General features: G+C 37.9%; 1 protein-coding gene across 1 annotated transcript in view; it reads right to left on the bottom strand.

Annotated features, from left to right (window-relative positions):
• Positions 1–1,937: 1,937 nt before the first annotated feature.
• The window catches only part of NUP205 (nucleoporin 205), an 82,556-nt gene continuing 63,503 nt past the window's right edge, over positions 1,938–20,990 (bottom strand). The window contains exons 35-43 of the mRNA XM_070423964.1: positions 19,249–19,375; positions 15,140–15,216; positions 13,403–13,531; positions 13,064–13,190; positions 9,180–9,346; positions 7,571–7,694; positions 6,977–7,105; positions 6,005–6,078; positions 1,938–2,280 (exon numbers count right to left, since the gene is read on the bottom strand). Coding sequence (XP_070280065.1) covers positions 2,128–2,280; positions 6,005–6,078; positions 6,977–7,105; positions 7,571–7,694; positions 9,180–9,346; positions 13,064–13,190; positions 13,403–13,531; positions 15,140–15,216; positions 19,249–19,375 — 1,107 coding nt within the window. The 3' untranslated portion in view covers positions 1,938–2,127. The remainder of the gene's footprint in view (positions 2,281–6,004; positions 6,079–6,976; positions 7,106–7,570; positions 7,695–9,179; positions 9,347–13,063; positions 13,191–13,402; positions 13,532–15,139; positions 15,217–19,248; positions 19,376–20,990) is intronic.

Genomic DNA, 20,990 nt, shown 5'->3' with positions numbered 1-20,990 from the left:
ATCAATGATTCTCTCTCATCATTGATGTTTCTCTCTCTCTCCCTCTCCCTTCTTCTCTGAAATCAATAAAATATATATATATATATATATATAAATATAAACATGTATTTATATTTATATATATTTAAAAAGTTAACTGGTGAAGCCAGGTAAAAGGTGTATGGGTGCCCTGCCCTTTACTCTCAACATTGGTGAAGATTCAAAATTTTTCAAAATAAGTTGGGAAACCAATAGACAAATATTTAGAAAAGGCTAGGTTGTGTACAAACAGCATGTAGAGCTTAAAGTTCAGCCATATAGTTATGTATCACCATTTTATAAAAACTCTAAGAATGACAAGGAAGGTACTCACCTCTTTTTAATTTTCTAACCCCACAAAACTGATCAACTCAATAAAAACAATACATTGAGATCTTTTGCTTATTTGAAGGAATAGATGAACTTATCCCCTAAGAGCACACACTGCCCCAGCAGCCTCTCTCCACACGGGAACAGAACGCAGTCAGTCACATGTCCCCGCTGGACTGATTATACAAATGGTGCTTCTGGCCAGCCTTTTGAGCAGCACACGCAGCAGCAATTCTTCCTGTTCCCCCCACCCCACCCCGTATTCCTCCCCACCACACACACACACACACACACACACACACACACACATCTTCATGGCCCCAACTTCTCATCCACAGTTGGCTGCAATTTTGGAAGAAATGGGAGAAGAAATGGGAAAACAAGTTATGAAGTCAGTAAATTAAAAATCTTAATTCCAAATTTAGCTAATATCTCTGTCCATCCGCGGTTTATAAAATGCTTTGATTCTGTGCCCCAGGTTCTTTTCTGATTATGTAGGTTCCTGCCTGTGTTCCAGATGATAAAGATGGCCATATTCCTGACCAGTGGAGCAACAACAGTCATTATTAATACATTTTGGATCCACTTATTTATTCATTCACTCCCCTCTAAGACTTCTCTTTATTAACAGCTAAAAATTAGTGCTATGAGTGCAGTAAATTAATTTCAAAATGTAACAATGACAAAGCCATTTTAAAAAGATACTTAAAAGCCATGGAGCCCAGCCGGTATGGCCTAGTGGTTGAGCATCGACCTATGAGCCAGGAGGTCACGGTTCGTTTATTGTCAGGGCACATGATGGGGTTTCGGGCTCGGAACCAGTGGTGGGCATGCAGGAAGCAGCCGGTCAATGATTCTCTCTCATCATTGATGTTTCTATCTCTCCCTCTCCCTTCTTCACTGAAATCAATTAAATATATGTATGTTTAAAACTATGGAAATGTCATTATGAGATTAAAAGTAAAAGCAACACTTTGGAATTAAGAATTCATTTTCTGCTAGTACAAGAGACTCAAGACTCTTTCCCCTCTCAGCAGTCTCTCCTGTATACAAGGCTGAAATAATTGGTGGCCAGAAAGGGAAAAATGGACTTTCAGATGATGTAGTCACTTGAACATAAATACAATTGAGCAAGAAATAGAGAGGTGATTATGCAATTCTTTTGCTATAATTATAACTATCATATTTTATGAGAAATATAGGCAGATGATTAGAGAAATTTCTCAATCATTTCTAAGGAACAAATGAAAATTATATTGTCATTTAAATGCAGAAAAAAATTAATTTTAGGAAAGACATGACTTGACTTTTTGAGACATTTCCAAGTACACTATTCTACTAAGGAGTGTGGCTATAGTTTATTATCCACTCTGCCTCATGGAGCAATCCTAAATATCATGGAAGTGTTATGTAGGTACAAAGAGAGAAAAAAAATGAGAATTTCCAGACTATGTCTTTAATTTAGCATTCAAAATTATATCCCTAGGAAAAAACCACCACTGTGCAAAGTTTATACTTTCCCAATAATGTTGATCATTTTCTAGCTAAAATTTCAAAAGATTAACCATACATTCGTTTTGCTTGTTTTTTTAAAAAGTGTTTATTTTTTACTAGTAAGGATGAAACCGGGCAAAGAGGTTTACAGAAAAAAATGTGCATATATAAAGAAAGAAATAGCAAAATATTTTTGGTCATAATTTAGAGACAAATTAATCTATAAAAAGGAGAGAGTTTTCCCCAGTTCATCTCTTCCCTAGAAGAGTGTAATAAGAACGGCTCTCAGTTCCGTGATATCCTCAATAGGCCTCGGACACGTCTGACAAGAGCTTGTATGAAACTATAGCGAGATCGAACTTTTGAATATAATCCTTCAATGTCCAGAAGTTTCTTTTGTAGTGATTCTCCAAAAGCATTGATGGCGTCAGCCTGAAGCTAGAGGTAACACAGAGGACATTTCATTGTTAAAACCGCATTCTCAAATACTTCTTTTATTCTGTCTTCCAATTTAAAATATCTTTGAATCTTTTAATGTTGTCCTTTCTCATGTACCAAATTTTTTTAAAAATCACATTTTCCACCCTAGAATTTATTCATACTATTTCTTCCCTCTTTCTTTTCTTATAAAAATGTGTAAAATTTAAAATCTCCTTTAAATAACAACTGTTGATGCCGCTGTTGACATGTAGACATATGCGCAAAAACATTTCCTGAAGGGCCAAACAAGAAGTTACTGAGTGGATGCCTCAGGAGAAAGAAACAAAGGATACATTGGAAAGAACTTTTACTTTTCCTTCATTATACAATTTAAAAAGACAAAAATGTACATGCTTTTACTTTTACTTTATAAGGGGGGCCGGGGGGATCTGGTATACACTTTAGACCTCAGGTGTATTTTAGAATGCCTATGTAGTTCCAGATGGATCATTTTGGTATTACACTGAAAAGCTAAAATCAAATACTAAATTAGGTGAATCTACCTGGCTTTGATTTTACATTAAAATTAAAGCACAGAGTGAGGTTATTTATTAATCCTGCATGTCTTCTAACTTTATAACAGACCAGTCTAATGAAACAGTCATGAAGTCAACATATAATTATTAGACATCTTCTGGAAGATCTATTCTTTAGCTAATTCTGCACATGGCCTCACTAACATTAGCTTCCCTACACAAACCACACCAAGAAATAAATTAGTTATAAAGTCACTAGGAGGCAAATGCAGTCAGGACTAGGCATGGTATCTATAATGTCTGGCTAAGTGTGGGTCTGAAAAACGCTGTGACTCTGCCCCTTTTTCCTGGATAAGGCCCAACCTTCAGCCGCAGGTTTTATCAAATTGTGGCCAAGGACACGAATTTTAGCTGCCTACAAGCAGATCAGGTTATAATTCATTTTCCTTAATATTACACATCCTGATAACTGCTTTGTTCCTAAGACTTTGTATTTGTTTCATATGAGGTTTCATTTTAATTGTTTTGAAATGTTCTTCATTCAATTTCAACACTACTGATCAAGGGGATACTAGGTACATAATGCACTATACAGTCATGTGCCACATAATGCCTTTCAGTCAATGTCAGACTGCATGTGTGACAGTGGTCCTGTAAGACTGTAATGAAGCTGAAAAATTTCTATCACCTATAGTCTTCATTGCCATTGTTAATAGAAAAAGGAATGTTCATAGTACATTATCTGCTAACAATCAATTCTATGAAGAAAAAAAGAAACAAACCAAAAACCACCAGGGATGTATTTCTGAAAAGAATGACACCTCCTTAAGAAGAGCCTCAAGCAGGTCCTTCAGGAGGGATTGCAGAAGACACTGTTATCACAGGAGATGACAGCTCCACGTGCGTACTGCCCCTGAAGACCTCCAGTGGACTAGACGTGGAGGTGAGATACAGTGATAGTGGTGGTCCTGACCCTGTGTAGGCCTAGGCCCGTGGTCGGCAAACTGAGGCTCCCGAGCCACATGCGGCTTTTTGGCCCCTTGAGTGTGGCTCTTCCACAAAATACCACGTGCGGGCGCACACGTACAGTGAGATTGAAACTTCGTGGCCCATGTACAGAAGTCGGTTTTCGGCCTGGGCAAGTCTATTTTGAAGAAGTACTGTTGATATTTGGCTCTGTTGACTAATGAGTTTGCCGACCACTGGCTAGGCCAGGGGTGGGCAACCTTTTTGTGAGTGCGTGCCAAAACCTGCAAAATCTCTGACTCAAAATTCTTCTGCGTGCCAACCCTAATTTTTTGAGAACATGTTACGCCTACTTGATATCTCTTAAGGTGTACATATGTGAAGAACCTTGAAGAAATAATAAAATCCGTTCGAGCGACAAAAACACAGTATATGATGATGAAAAATACATTTATTTTTTAATGTATACGTTATGTAAAATTATTTATTTATCTAAGATGCACCTACACTGAATTTATCTGAAAAATAAAAAAGTCAATATTAAGAAAAAAATTGTAAATGGAAGATTATAAGAGAGGGTTTCGCATGTCAGCAAAAGTTACTGGTGTGCCATGTTTGGCATGTGTGCCAGGGGTTGCCCACCCCTGGGCTAGGCTAATGTGTATGCTGTCTGTCTTAGTCTTTAACAAAAAAGTTTAACAGTAAATAAACAGAAAAACGCTTAAAGCTTATAGAATAAGGACATAAAAATATTTTTATACAGCTATACAGTTTGTGTTTTGAGCTGAGTGTTATTACAAAGGAGTAAAAAAGTTTTTAAAAATTTAAAAGTAAAAATGTCACAATAACTTATTGAAGAAAGAAAAAACTTAAATAGTTTAGTGTAGCCTAAGTGTACAGTGTTGATAGTCTGCAGGAATGTACAATAATGCCCTAGGCCCGTGGTCGGCAAACTGCGGCTCGTGAGCCACATGTGGCTCTTTGGCCCCTTGAGTGTGGCTCTTCCTAAGCCTTAGGAGTACCCTAATTAAGTTAATAACAATGTACCTACCTATATAGTTTAAGTTTAAAAAATTTGGCTCTCAAAAGAAATTTCAATCGTTGTACTGTTGATATTTGGCTCTGTTGACTAATGAGTTTGCCGACCACTGCTCTAGGCCTTCACATTCTCTCAATTCTCATTCACTAACTCACCCAGACCAACTTCCCATCCTGCAGGCTCCATTCATGGTAAGTGCTCTATGCAGGTGTACCATTTTACCTTTTATAGCATATTTTTACTGTTGGCTTTACTATATTTAGATATGTTTAGATACACAAATACCATTGGGTTAAAATTGCCTTCAGTATCCTGTACAGTAACATGCTATCTGTACAGGTTTATAGCCCAGTAGCAACAGGTTCAATGCCATGCCATGTAACAGTGCCATACAACCTAGGTATCCAGTAGGCTATACCATCTAGGTTTGTGGGAGTGCATGCTATGATGTTCGCACAACCACAAAATTGCCTATCGACACGCTTCTGAAAATGTATCCCTGCCGTTAAACGACACATGACTGTACAATATGATTGTCTACTGGAGTTAAATTTTTAATGGCTACTCACAATCTCTCCATTAAATTTTCTGAAAATTAAGTGTTGTTAATTTGTGCCTAAAAATTCTACAAAGTGCCAAAACCGGTTTGGCTCAGTGGATAGAGCGTCGGCCTGCGGACTGAAAGGTCCTAGGTTCGATTCCGGTCAAGGGCATGTACCTGGGTTGCGGGCACATCCCCAGTGGGAGGTGTGCAGGAGGCAGCTGATCGATGTTTCTCTCCCATCGATGTTTCTAACTATCTATCTCTCTCCCTTCCTCTCTGTAAAAAAATCAATAAAATATATTTTTTTAAAAAAATTCTACAAAGTTAATTAAAAAAAATTGGGAATTTCTAGATCTTAATGCCTACCAATTACTGAACTCTTACTAGGTTCCAGGCACTATCCTAGGAGTCTCACATATGAAACCTCAGTTAATTCTGAAAAAATCCTCTGAAGTTGCACTATCATTCCCATTTTTCTATGAGAAAATGGAGGCTCAGAAGTTAAGTAATTTGTTCCACATCAACAGCTGTTAGGTGGCCATGCCAGAATTCAAATCTGGCCTTTGTATACATCCTGAAAATTACAGTCTTACTAACATACTAGACTTCTCCTTTTTCCTTTCAGAAATTAAAAAAGAGCATAGAATTGAACGTTACCTGGTCTATGTCATGTTGGCTCACTACTGTCAGTCCACTTCTAAAATCCATATTGGCTTCTGAAGCAAAAGAATCTAGAGACAAAAGACATACTCAAACCTTCTCTGCAGTTTGTCTACAACACAGTGGAAGAACCTGGAGACAATGAACCACAGTGCCATGGAAAACATGGGTCAAGATGAGAACCTGATTTCAATTTTCAGTTCATGGAAGCCCCCGGGAAGCATTTCGATGGTCTGGGCCAGGGTTCAAAAGCTTGTCTTGTTTTCCCCCAAGGGACCCAATACATTCTCATCAATGAGAGAGGCTCACTTCAGCAACGAGAACCCTGGCCTCGGCTGACCCACTTCCATTCTTTTGGACAGTTACTTTTGAGCAGGGGACGCTGGAGCTGGCTCACTTCTTAACTCAGTGGTTCCCAAACTTATTTGGCCTACCGCCCCCTTTCCAGAAAAAATATTACTCAGTGCCCCCTGGAAATTAATTTTTTTTAAATTTTAATAGCAATTAAACAGAAAGATATATATATTAATGTTTCTACCTTTTTCGTAAAATATAGTAAAGAAAGGTGTAAATTAGAAACACTGAAGTTTGAAATTATGAAACTATTTATTGAACTCAGAATAGAAAGGTAATACAAAAAAGTTAAAACAAATGCACCTGTGGCCATCACCGCCCCCCCTGGATCGCTGCAGCGCCCACCAGAGGGCGGTAGCACCCACTTTGGGAATCACTGTCTCAACTGAAAGAAGTTGAGGAGCAGCTGCTAAGATGCTTTAATGCTCTGCACAATTTCCCACGGCTAGAAGTAAAGTATAAAGTCAAGCTATGCCTAACACCTAAGTAGCTCTCAATTATCCAATCAACTCTTAGTAACCTAGACACAGAAAATAAATTAAAATGTGACTAGTTTTTCAAGGCACTGAAATCCAAAGGCATTTATGGTTCATTAATTTGCAGAATAATGTTTACCTTGTAGCCTTCTGCTTTTTAACAATGTCCTGGAGGCAAACAAAGAATCTTGAGAATCCGTGGGTGTGCAATGTAACAAGTAGTACTCCAGGTGGCGCCAAAGAATAAATAGGCAGGTCTCTATGATAACTACAGAGAGCTCAAGTAAAGGAAAACAATCTCAACAAGTGCTTTTTACAAACCAGTTTCTGAGGAGGAGAAAGAAAAAGAGACTGCACCACCTAGTGATGTACCCACAGCCTCAGTAAACAGCCAGGGGTATGACTCCACGGAAGACGGAAGACGTCTCCCCAGAAGCAGCAAGATGTGCTGAGAAGGAGATGGGGACCACGGGGCACTGTGCCAGCAGTCTCCAGAGTCCTTGTCCCCTGTCCAGACAGAAAGGTTCTGTACATTATCAGGGTTATTAGCTACTTTAAAGGAAAAATAATTCTATTTTGAAATATATCAGGCATTTACTGGGGAAAAAATGAACAGTAATTATGACCCTTTCTATATGGTTTTGATGCCCAAATAACATGAGAATAAGTAAAAGTTCCTACATTGGCAGGTTCTCTTAAAGGTCAAGTCCCACTGTGATTTTGCTAAGGATACAAGAACAAAGGGAAAGCAGTTTAGCTCGATTGTTGATCAGCTTCACCAAACGCCGTCTTGCTAGAACGTATTTCTGGGCAGTGGAGATTTTATCAACACCAGCAGGCATCACAGACTGACACAACTAAGAAAAAGAAACAAATGCAGTATTAAGAATGACACAACTGTAACGAAAATGTACTGTAAGAGGGTTGCTTGTGATAAGCACTGTGAAAAACATTCAAATAAATCTAAACATCCTGGCAGGGAAGAGTCACTTTCTAGTTAGGAAGCTAATAACAAAAAAATGAAGCAGTCGAATTACAAATGAATATTCATCTGTTACTTTTTGAAAAAGTCCTGTCCCTGAAACAGACATTTCTAATCAACCCTGAATTTCCCGTCAAATTAAGACAGAAGAGAACAGCAGGTTTTTTCAGCAGCAGCAAGTGTAACAATGCCATGCAGCATTTCTTTAACAGCTGTCACATATCTTCTGAAGAAAATGTAAAGTAGACTTCTAGAGCATAAAAAACATGATCACCAACCGGAACCTCTGCGGTCACCACTCTGTTTGGCAGACCTATAAGCACATGGTTCAATTAAAATTCAGACACTGTCTCTGGCAGAGGGTGTACTGAAGTGGGGACAGTGGAAGGTCATGTACTTTATTATGATGCTACAGTTCCTCTTGCGAGTACGAGCATCGCCCATAAGCTGGCATGAGGGGGAAGGGCTGCCTGATGTAAGCCACACACTTCCAGGACTACCTGAACCCAGTCAATAACTCCTGACTCAGTGTGGACTTGCTAGCTAGGGCTTTGGGTATTCAAACTTCCAGTGCCTCAGTTTCCTCATCAGAGAAATGAGAACAACATTTGCCTCATATATTCATTCATAGAACTTGTAGCTCAGGGCCTGGCACATTATAAACACTCCAGAAACGTTCCCTATGATTATTAGAAGAGTGGCAAGAGGGAGTAGGCATTGACTACTCTGAAGAGCGATACAGAGTTTTTTAGGAAAGCTGGTGAAAACCAGGAGTGGTAAAATGGCCCAGGCTGCCATAGGACAGAGGAAGCTGCAGCAATGCCAAGAGATCCCTGTGCCAAATGGGAAAGATGGCAGGCTACTTAGGGAGCAAACCTGGCAACTCAGCATCTTTAGCTACAATAAATGCCAGGGAATGATTCTGGGTACGTGAGAGCAGGCAGTCACATCTGTTACTCCATCTCCTTGTCTGAAAATTTTACTAAACAGGTACTGAAGATACTGAAGGTAGAGACATCTTACCTAAGGATATCACATCTCCTGAATAAGCACCTGGAGTAGAAGCCTGTTTCTCAGCACAGACTTTAGAGTATAAATTATCTTACACAAAGGCCAGCTGCCATTCTGCTGGTGGCAGGTGGTTTTCTTGAACAGGTGTAACTTCACTGTCTTTCATTCAAGAGTCTATGCTTACAAGGCGTGGTGCTAAGGTGAGGGACTCTTCTTCAAGTCACACAGAGGAATAATTTCAATTCCTTTTGTCTCACTGCATACGTCATCTTACTCACAAGTATGACATCAATACCCTGGTCCTTATTAGTAAAGTCAGTGGCTTCACAGCCCATTATAAGATTCATACCTCTTTTATTTCATCCGGTGGAAGTTGCTCTACATTCTGTAACTTGTTGACACTCCGCCGATGACTGTCATAGTAGCTGAAGAAATCATTAGCACTCTGTTTCAGTAGGTAGACAATAATGCCCAAACCAGGCAGGCGCCAATATGGAACCACTGGAGCTTGGGTATCTAACAGAGTTGATGATAAAAAACAATGTTCCACGTGTAAGCATTTTATATGTATTTCAAATGACCTGTTTTAAAACAAGGGATGCCCAGGAATTTAAGGGCATGTAAACTATTATTAAAACCAACCCAAGACTACTTTTAAATACCATTGACAGTTCAAAGGAGTGGCTAGGAGCTACTCTGAGTCCATAATCAGGGGTGAACATAAGGCTGAAGACCTTGAGAGAATAAGGAAATGTGACAATTGGACACAGATAGAGCTTACCCTTTTCTGACTGAAGATGTCTTTCAGAACTCTATGCTAGTTATAAACCTTTACTCCCATCTCCCCACCCCAAACCCCAACCCCCAGACCATATACACAAGTTTGGAGTTTCCTGACCCCAGGTGAGTAACTCCTGCCTCACCCTACTGCTCTGGTTACATGGGTTCATTGCCGGTCTGCATCTTTCTGGTTGCTGAATTCCCAGCTCACAGTCATTCTTCCAAAGAAAGAAGGAAAACACCAACTAAAATATTCAAAAACTAGAGGCCGGTGCACGACATTCGTGCACTGGGGGGTGGGAGGGGTCCCTCAGCTGGGCCTGAGCCCTCTCACAGTCCAGGACCCCTCGGGGGATGTCGGCCTGCTGGCGGGAAGCGGGCCTAAGGCGGCAGTTGGACATCCCCTGAAGGGTCCATAGCGCTGCCTCGGAATGCACTGACCACCAGGGGGCAGCTCCTGCATTGAGTGTTTGCCCCCTGATGGTCAGTGCACGTCATAGCAACCAGTTGTTCCATTGTTCGGTCGATTTGCATATTAGGGTTTCATTATTATAGGACAGCATTGGATTTGAATTTTAATGAGTCTTTTACCACAGTAACTCCATTTGGGTAGCAAAACAAGATGATCTGCCTTTGACTTGACCACCTTCTGATGAAGGTACAGGAACGGCGAGATGTCAGAAAAGGTGCCTGCAGAGGGAAGAGCTAGAGAAAATACCACTGCTACTCTACAGACAGCCTGTGAGGGCAAACAGAGCACTTTCCTCTATGACTGAGGGATTTCTTCAGAAACACCTTAGCAACTTCAGGTTCATTTTGGAGACATCTTTGTTGAATGGCCCTAACTGCCATGTACAGTGAAGGAGAGATCGGCATTTGCTTCCTTCACTACCGCCTCCCTTAACTTTGCTCCAAAGTCAGATCTCATGGGTCTTCGTGTGGAGAGGAAGAGAGAAAACAGCCCCTTATCAGTGGGTGCTGATAGCAACCAGGATATCCCAGACACATCTGGGATTTCAGGTTTCCATTCCAGTCTTCAGTGAAGATGACACAGGTCATCACATCTACATAGAGCCTCCTCCTGGTGAACTTACGTGCCCTGGTCCCCAGTTAACATTTGTGTGGTATCTCCCCTGGTAGGAAGATATCTACAAAGAGTATAGTCTGATGCTAAGATTACTCCATAGCATTTTAGGAGTTCTCACACTGACATGCTCAAGTCTAGAAAAGACCAGTGTTCACAGGCTATCAGACATAGACATCAGATGAAGATGGCTCCTAATAAATTTGACTACAGAAGAAACGGATTCCACAGGAAAGATCATGAGGTCTGGCAATACAGGTGCTATAGGAAAGGGTCCCTGGATCACAAGTAATAGTAAATATACTAACTGATAACAACAACAATAATGAAAATAATAATAGCTAACATTTAGGTATTGCTAAGGGCCAGGCACTGTTCTCAAACACTTTACATATAGTAACACATTTAATCCTTACAGTCATTCATTGGAGCATTCATTTATTTGCTATTTTACAAATAAAGAAACTGAGGCACGAAGAGGGTAAGTGAATTTTCTGAAGTCATACCAACAGTCACTTATAGAACTGGGACACAAATCTAGGCAGTCCGTCACCAATCTGTGCTCTTAACCAGTAGGTTCAAGTGCCTCTCTATAACTCAGTTTTCTCAAACCTACCACATACCTGCCCACTCTCATGTCTAGAACTGGCAGAGGAAAACGTGCTTGTTAACTCTTTAAAAAGCCTGAGGGGAAATAAAGATCAATTTATAAGGCTTCATAAAGTTCATCTTTAAGTATTAAAGATTAAAGAATGATAATTATTTGTGAAAGATTAAAATGAAGTTTTAATAATTACTACTAATACATTATTAGCATATGATTAATGTTTTTGAAGAATAAATGACAAAATTAGGATTTGGTTTGGAAATCTCGTGTTTTTTAAAAACTTAAGATTTCAGGGGGGAAGAGAAGGATTGCCCTCTTGATGTAGTCAGGTCTTCATCAAGACCTACAATCACGAACTGCCAGATAGAGAGGGGATGGATGAGGTTAAATGTCACTGCTGGGTGATATGCAAACCACTGTTCTGAATGAGGGGTTTAGGGTAGGACTGCCAATCATTCCAAGGTGAAGATGATCTTTCACCTCTGCTGAACCACCCAGCGAGCACATGTGAGGATCTGTTTCTCCCTAAAGTGGAACTCCTCCCAGGGCAACGCCTTCTTATTCTAGTGATCTTCCTGGAAGCAAACTTTTTGAATATAGGACAAAGCTAGAACTATGTAGAATTAATTTGCTTAATTATGTCAAAGCCATTGTTTTATATCTCCAATCTAAATGGTTTAATACCCATTTATCCCACAGAATATAAAGCTTTATAGCTACTTCTTCAATTTCATTAAGACATACTCTTACCTAAGTAAGACTACTCTCCAAATGAATCGCTGAATGAAAGGTATCTTTTAAGTAAAGGTAACTTGTTAGATATTAAGAACTTCTGCTTCCAAGTATGACAAACTAAAATCATACCAGACAACAAGTAAAAAACCTAGACACAATACAAAAACAACTACCTGACGGTACCAGAGTGAACAGAAGCAGGCACGCTGGTAGGGAATGTAATATACAATTTAAAAGTACCCCACATGCGACAACTAAGAAAGTGGAAGACATTCTCAAAAGACAAGAAAACCAATCAAATCTAATCTCAGATGAACCAGATGTTGGAAATTAGTGAATGAGGGTTTCAGAGTAGCTATTCTGACTATCCTAACCGAGAGAAAACAAAATAAGCTCACAATCAATAAAAACCACAGGATATCTCAGTAGAAAAAAAATATAAATGATATCACAAAACCAAATGGAAATTGTAGAACTGAAAAATACCATTTCTGAAATAAAAAATTCACTAGATATACTTAACAGCTAATGGAGCTGACTCAGGAAAGAATAAATGAATTTGAAGACAGATCAACTGAGAATATTTAAGGAAATGAATAAAGAGGAAAAAACAATTTTCAAATGAACAGTCTCAGGGACCGATTACATGCTATCAATCAGTCTACTATATGTTTGGAGAGAATGGGGCTGTTACATTTTCGTATTTTCACCCAGCTAGCTTATTCTCCAAACCTAGGTCCTTCTTTTGGGATCTCAAGTACTACTGAAAACTATACTTTGGCCACAAGACTCTTCTAGATTTATCCTCAGAAAATCTAGAATTTCTCTATTCTCTCGAGCTCCCAGCCTATCCACAGGTCTGACAATAGTACCTCCTCACCACTCCTTCTTAAAAAGTTGGTTTAAAATTTTCCCATTGTTACACAAAGGAAAAAAAATCACATCTTACTAGAGCCAACTAGAGCTTGTCATAATCATAACAACTTACCATAATTCCTCATATACAGAGAGAAAGAACAAGGCTCACCTTGCCGGGGTCCATCTCTGTTAATGGTTTCGGACAGGCTCGGGGTGAAGAGGCACACAGCATGCTGAAAGGTAGGGGAACTCTGCATCATGAGTGACTGGCAATATTCCATGACATTGGCACAAATCTACAACAAAGAAGAGCAGTAACAATCACATGAGTAACAAATGTCCTAATACCATGGAAATCCAGATATGAAGAACAAAGTTAGGATTCAATTGTAAAATGACAAAAAAAGTTATAAATCAATTTATAAAATTACTCAAATGTTACTTTTAACATATGTTTCTAAAACATAAAAACCTTAAAGAATAGGTACACAGTTCTCACTCCCCTTACCTGTTGCATAGCGAGTTCGATTTCATCTTTCTTGTTCACTCTGTCTCCTTCCACATTATCATCTTGAAATTTAAACTGACGGAGTCTGTCAGAGCCACCAAAGCGACTCAGTAGTCCCAAGCACTGGCGCTAAGAAAGGAAAGATATTTTGTTAATATTTTGTTAAATGTTTAAAATTAGCGGCCTCCCTTTCTTGAGGGCTATAAAAAAGAAAAACTCAGGGGAGAGTGGAATCACTCTTTAACACATCTGATTTCTTATTCTAATGGAGCCAAATAAAGTTAGCACTATTAAATTCACCTTTTTGCAAATGTCTATGCTTGGCAGTCAACTCATTACAAGAATATCAATTTTTTTAGCAGTGAGTGAATCCCAACTAGAATCTAAGTGTTTGCCAAAGAATTCTCTGTATCACACCAAATAATTCCTTGGTACACACTCATTAAAAAACCACAATAAACAATGAGAAGCAAAGTGAAATGGCAAACAGAAGACAATCTGTCACAAGCACGGCCATGATAATTGTCCACTAAAGCTCAAACTTAAAGGCTGTTACTCCCATGACCGCTTCTGGGGACTTCATAAAGGGGCCACAATTCTAGAGTGATAGTAGCAATTTCTATCTTCCATAATACCTTATTTAAACTGATATTTAAGTAGTAAGTTTGAATAAGGCAAAACAAACTATAACATACACTTATTTTGTCAAAACAGTTATGTCTATTTTTAACATTTATAACTGGCTGTTTGCTATTCTTACAGATGAAACAGATGCACTAAAACATGTCCAAGAGGTCAACTGATGGATAATTCATCAAAGATATTTTTTTCTCCCTACCAATGAAAAAAGTGAAAAGACTGAGGGGGAAAAAAAGGAGTATTTAGGTTTTGTTGGTGAGAGTGCAAGCCGTTTTGACAATAACTCAAAATGCACTATGTGTATATCCTTGGACCTAGTGATACTGGTTATGTTATTTAATCTATAGTTTAAAATTTTGTATGCAAAAATGCTGAAGGCAGTATTTACTTCTGGAAACTTGAAAAACAGTTTATGAAAAGAGGATTGGTTAAAAAAAATTACTGTATCAAAAACAATGGAATATAAATTCTAGTACATAAATATAATTATTCTGCAGCCAATAAAAAGTGAAGATGATTAAAGCAGGCCAGGGGGCTCCCAGAAAGACTATAATATCTAATTGATAAGCTATCTAATATGTTTGAATATATTGATAGGAAATTACACAACTGGAGAAGAGTTTGTGAATAAATTAGAAATAGGTACAGAAAAGTCAAGCAAATAAAAAAAGAAAAGTACTTATTCTAGGGAAAACAATGTTACACAGGAAAGTAATATATTGTCCATGACAATTACACAGTAATAACAATGTAACACCAAACATTGATCTAATCAAAATTATGGTATAGTTATGCTGAATTTGAGGGGAGGGAGAGGGTAATAAGAAATACACATATATTATGATGGAAGAAAAGGAGTAAAGAGATCTAGATTCTTAACTTCCTCAATGGGAAGTCAATGATGATTCCTAAAATTGGATAATCAAGTAGTAGCAACATAAGCATATTATTTAGAGATAACAAGAATCAATTAATCAATTAAAATAGTTGAAAGGGTTTGCCCAAATCCAGACAGCAGATTGGGGAGGATGAGTGAAGGGACTGTTGTATTTTGCTAGAAGTCTTACAACTCCTCTTTAAAGAAATAAGAATCGTTACCTGGAATCTTCCAATATGTCCCTGTAGCTCCATTAGAGATCCTTCATTTACATCAACATCCAGTTCACTTAATATACCTAGAAAATTTGGAATGCCTTTAAATGTAGTTTTATAATCAAGAAAATAAAAACATTAAAAAGCTAAAAGGAGCAGTTCTAGTATTTTATAGTCTTTATTTGCATAAATAGATATAGACTCTACCAAGAGGATTTTGGAGAAATTTATATATGCAATCTAAATCTAGATCAATTAGTGATTTTAAAAGGCACTTTTTAAAGTTTTTGAGAAAAATCCACTTTTTACCTATAGCCATAAAAGTTAAAAATTTCTAAACTCAGCAATAAATTCTTTTTTCATGAAAGAGTTTAGAATATAAAACACTAAGAATAAAATGCACTTCTTTTACCTTTTCTAGGTATTGTATCATTTGGTTTGTTCTTCAAACTAGTTTTGCACATATGCAAAAGTTTCCATTCAACTTCTCAGTTTGGACCCATTTCAAAATTCCTAAATCAAGCTGATCAATTTCTTGTAATACCACGAACTCTCTTTATTTCTATCTAGCCCTCCAAGCAAACCCACAGGTCATTCTCCCATTGGTTTCTTTCTTTCTTCCATAACTATGGACATGCTAAGGAGAACCCACCTCAACTTGTCTTAGCCACTCTAACTTTCTATGCATTTTCATATAAATTTAATTCATTTATATGAAACCTCTTTAATTCATTTCTTATTTCCAAGCATATGCTCCATAGCCTATAATCTCAGCCTTTGCTCCTTATAATGACAGTCCTCTTTGTAGACTTTTGGCCCATGACCTCAACACAAGCTTACAGGATATACTCATGAGCTGGCACATGGCTTGTTATGCCTCACTTGAGCTTCATGACTCCACTAGATGCCAGCCCTGCCCACCTCCTCCTCTGGGAGTCTGCTCCCGATTCAGTTTCTTTTCTAGCGCACTAAAACCTCCCTGCCACAGAGGGTTTTTCCTCACTATTTGAAATGTGTCAGGTCTCCCTTACATTCCAAAATAAGGCAAAAACCTGGTTCAGGTCAAATTCTTGAAATATTTTCTCTGCTTTTGCTGCTTGTAATTCTTATGCCCTTCTTTCCCATCTTAACCACCCTGAAAGCTGGATATTGTACCCAACGTATCATGGAACTGCGGCTTTTTCCTTTGTCCTCGAACTTTCTGTACTCTGCAACATGTGTTGCTATTCCCCATTCTTTCCCTTTTTTGGGGGGCTTTGTTTTGTGTTTTACCCCTGCACATCAACTGCTGCTTCTATTTAAAAAGACCACCAATTCTCAGTTTCTAGAGGACCCTTTTGTTAAATGCCACCTGACTACTCTGTGTACCGTAAGTATCACTTTCAACTTCAAAATCCTTTTCAGAATATCTGTGGGTCATAGAAAAATTAACCTGCAAATAAGTATTTGAGGAGGTGTGACAGATCCAGTACTGGACTAGGCAAAATGGGGTATACAAAGTTATAAATGGACTTATAATTTAATGGGAACATTTAAGACAAATTAATGATATTATAAAATACAAAACAGTATGTAATCGAGGACCAAACTGTACAGAGTAGAGTTGCCAGGAGTGAATATTGTTTTAAAATTTGGAAGGGTATCTGGCATTATCTTTTTTTCAAAAAAGATATATATATATTTAAATATGTATATTTAAAAGATATATATCTATATCTATATATTTATAATATATCTATATATTTCTGACCAAGCAATGCCAGAAATGCATCAAGCCTACCAGCTCAAATCTGCAAAAATGCATGCATACACACACACACACACACACACACACACACAGTATTAAATGCCACACAGTTGAATTTTTAAGACTGGAAACAGTCAACATATCATAGGGGTCTGGTTAAGTATGTCACAATGGGAAACTACGAAGCTAATTAAAAGAATGAAGTAGGAGCTATATGTGCTGATGAGAAAAAATAAAGACACAATGGAAAAAATGTTACAGAACAGTATGTATGGTATAATTTCACTTATGTAAGGAGGGGAAATTTTTACACATACCTGGAGAGTAATTTCTAGAAAAATAAATTAAATTGACATCTGGTTCCTTTTAGATAGCAGGAATTGCTGGTCAGGATACCTTTACTCTGTTCTTTTATTTTGTTTGAATTTATCAAGAGCATGTTAAAATAAATTGTGCTTTTCTGAATAGAATCTTAATACTGACATAGTCAAATAATGCTATTAGCAAAATAGGGAATTTTTAGGTGTTTAAAAAAAGTAATGAAAGGAAACTTCATCAATAAAACCTTTTTACCAGAAGATTTGCTAAAAGGTAAGTCCCTATACCTAACCTAGGACTTCTCGGTAAAGAGGGTAAAATAAAGTAGCATCATAGAAATGCCCCTCCTGTCATCAACTTACAAAATGAACCAAAAAAGGAAAGGAGCCAACTTATGCCATAAATAGTGAAGAATAGTGGTAGCTAAGGAAAAAAAAAAAGAGAGAAAATTCTGGTGGAGTAAGCAGCATGATTCTGCTTATGGCCCTTATCTCCTCCTCACAAGCAGTATGCAGGAAAGAAGATAAATCAAGAAACGCTTGCAACTCCTCATGGAACCCTGGTTCCATGATTCTCTCTAAAAATCAATGGAAATATATCCTCGGGTGAGGATTAACAACAACAATAAAAAAATAAAAAGAGAATGAGCTCAGGCTCCAAGCGCCTCTATAGGTCCCATACTCTGCCCTGCTAAACACTCCCCGCTCAGGTACAGAGATAGCCCCAGAGAGGAAAAAAATATTGAGGGTGGTGGCGTGGAATCAGGGGTTGGTCTCAGACTTCTCCAACATAAAAAGGGGGTAGTAGTGCCTAGCAGGTTAAGTGCACAGGCTCAGAAGCCATACTGTCTGGGAAACTCTTTATTACCAGTATTTTCTATGTCACTTTGGAAAAGTTTACCTCTCTGTGCCTCAGTTTCCTCATTGTAAAATGTGGACAATAATAGTTATACCACATAAGATGGTTGTGAGAATTAAAAAAACAATATTTGGCACATAAATGCTTAATAAATATAAACTATTATCATTAATATTACAAGTTCTGAGGGAAAGAAAATTCTAATCAGCCACACTCTTATTCAAGAATAAAGGCAACCTTTAGCCATTCATAAATATTAGAGAATTAAGGGAAGTTTTCCTTGGGGGAGAGGACTCCAACACAAATTAAAAATACAAAGAGATATAGCAAAAGAGCAAACTCAGGAATGGTGAAACCATGGGAGGAAAATAAAGAATTGGTGTTTTTCAGTGACCCTGTGTAAATATACAAGTAAAACTAAGTAGCTGAAGATATTATGGTTTTAGGAATGAATGTAAACGTTATAAAATCTGACAAAGTAAAAATAATATAAACAAACATAATCTGAAAGTGGAAAAGGAATTATAAAAGAACTCATCATTTTATCTTTCACATCAGGAGTTAACTGACTGTCTAAAATTTACATGCAATTAAAAGATTAAGGAGACTCTTGCCCCCTCCCCATGTGGGAGTCTGTACTTGTTCTCTAACAAATATCCACCTCTGAGATATATATATATATATTTAAAAAGAGAGAGAGATTACATTTTTAAAAATGACCAAAATATCTTAATTTTTCATAATCATTTTTAAGAACTAGTATCTCTTGGACTCTTGTGGTAAAAAAACATTTGTCTGGAATTTAGCAATGTCTTCAGTTTCTCTTCAATTAGTTTGTTATCTGTTAAGTTTATGTAAAATCAGTTATTTTCTAAAAACTGCATGTAAAAGGTAATACCATTCTTATAAATTACCTCTGTATATCTCTATTTCTCTCTGTCTCTTATGTGCATTGTTCAAACATAGAACAATGTTTGAAAGCTACTTACCAAATGTTAACTTGTGGTAATTTCTGGATAGTGGGATTTTAAGTGTTGATTATTTTCTTAGATTCTGAATTTTTTATAATAATTTGTATCATTTTTACAAAAATAAACTTAGTACTTCGAAGTAATTAAAAACCTCATTCTATTAAGTGCACATGTAAGTTTGAAAAGAATTATTAAAGATCCGTTCAACACATTCAACTCACCTGGAAGTGCTGCTTTACTTATAATTCCTGTGAGCAGAGCCAGTTCCTGCAAAGACCCGGCACTGACGTCCTGGCAGCGCAGGATTGCTTGTATGGTATCAGAATGCGAAATGAGAAACTGCAACACCTAAGCCGAGAAAGAGGAGGAGAAATGAGGACACAGAAGTGAAAGAATAGTCCTAGCTGGTTTGGCTCAGTGGATAGAGCGTGGACTGAAGGGTGCCAGGTTCGATTCCAGTCAAGAGCACATGACCAGGTTGTGGGCTTGATCCCTAGTAGGGGGCGTGCAGGAGGCAGCCAATCAATGATACTCTCTCATCATTGATATTTCTATTTCTCTCTCCCTCTCCCTTCCTCTCTGAAATCAATAAAAATATATTTAAAAAAATAAAAAATAAAAAAAGAAGTGAAAGAATAGAAAATTATAAATGCACAGTGGGGCCCTGACTTACGAGTTTAATTCGTTCCGTGACGGAGCTCGTAACTCAAATTACTCGTATGTCAAATCAATTTTCACCATTACAATGAATTGAATGCTGGGCTGATGTTGTGGAGTTCACTGTGACGTTCGCTGCGCCAACTAGCGGTGGGGTATCTGAAGCTGGCTCGTAACCCGAATTTTAGCTCGCAACTCAAAGCAAAAAATCGGCCCAGAGACAGCTCGTATCTCGAAAAACTCGTTAGTCGGGACACAGGTAAGTCAAGGCCCCACTGTATAACTCATCTTTCTTGTAAAACTGAAACAAGTTAGTCAATGTAATGAAGAACATTAACCCTTTGAGTGCCAACCAATATCCTAGGAACTATGCTAAAACTGCCAAGGCATTTTTGCTGATTTTACAGCAGTTTAGGAAAAAAATTATGAATCGCAAGTAAATGAAGTTACATATTCAAAAGCTTAAGGAAACCTTTACTACATTTAGCAATATCATCATCACTAATAAAAGCAGACTTAGAACTGGACCCCATTTCTAAGCTTTGATAGCGCTCCCGGCACTTTTGGCGAAAGACAGGAGGAGTGCTATCGCGCTCCCCGGCACTCAAGGGGTTAAACAAGCAATTGTCTTTTGCACTTACATAGTTTATTTCTTGAAGAAGCAAACACCTAAAATTCTTAAGAAAGCTAAGGGATTATTTCAAAGTTTAAAAATTAATATATTTAGCCCTGGCCAGGTAGCTCAGTTGGTTAGAGCATCTTTCCGATATGCCAAGGTTGTGGGTTCAAACCTCCCGAGTCAGGGCACATACAAGGAGTCAACCAATGAGTGAATAAATAAGTGGAAAAACAAATCAATGTCTCTCTCTCTCTAAAAATCAATCAATAAATTTGGAGGCTACTGTAGAAGAATATAACTTAGAAGTAGTGTATGAAAACTATGGTTTGAACCCTATTTTATTTCTTTTATTTTTGTCCAAATGGAATTAGAACATGAGTTTTAAATCAGTGGGTATTAAAATGAGTTACTGAAGTGGCTCCATGAAAGTCTGCTAATGTGACATGGGGAGAATCACATAAAAGCTTTTGTTTAGTTCTCCTTTGGACAGGGTAAAATGAGATCAAAACCCTGACCTTCAGACTCTGCCTTTCCACCTGGAATTTACAGTGTACCAGCATAAAGAACTCTATTTTCACATACAAGGTGTCCTCAACTTGATCATAAATGCTTTCACAGAGATGATGCCCAAATAAGCCGAACATGTGTCACTCGGGAACTGTGTCCCCTTTCATTTTTCCAATTCAG

Source organism: Myotis yumanensis, unplaced genomic scaffold, assembly GCF_028538775.1.
Source record: "Myotis yumanensis isolate MYYU_CA2020_CCGP unplaced genomic scaffold, mMyoYum1.0.hap1 SCAF_9, whole genome shotgun sequence".
Classification (NCBI taxonomy): Eukaryota; Metazoa; Chordata; class Mammalia; order Chiroptera; family Vespertilionidae; genus Myotis; species Myotis yumanensis.
This window is presented reverse-complemented; position numbering and strand designations above follow the sequence as displayed.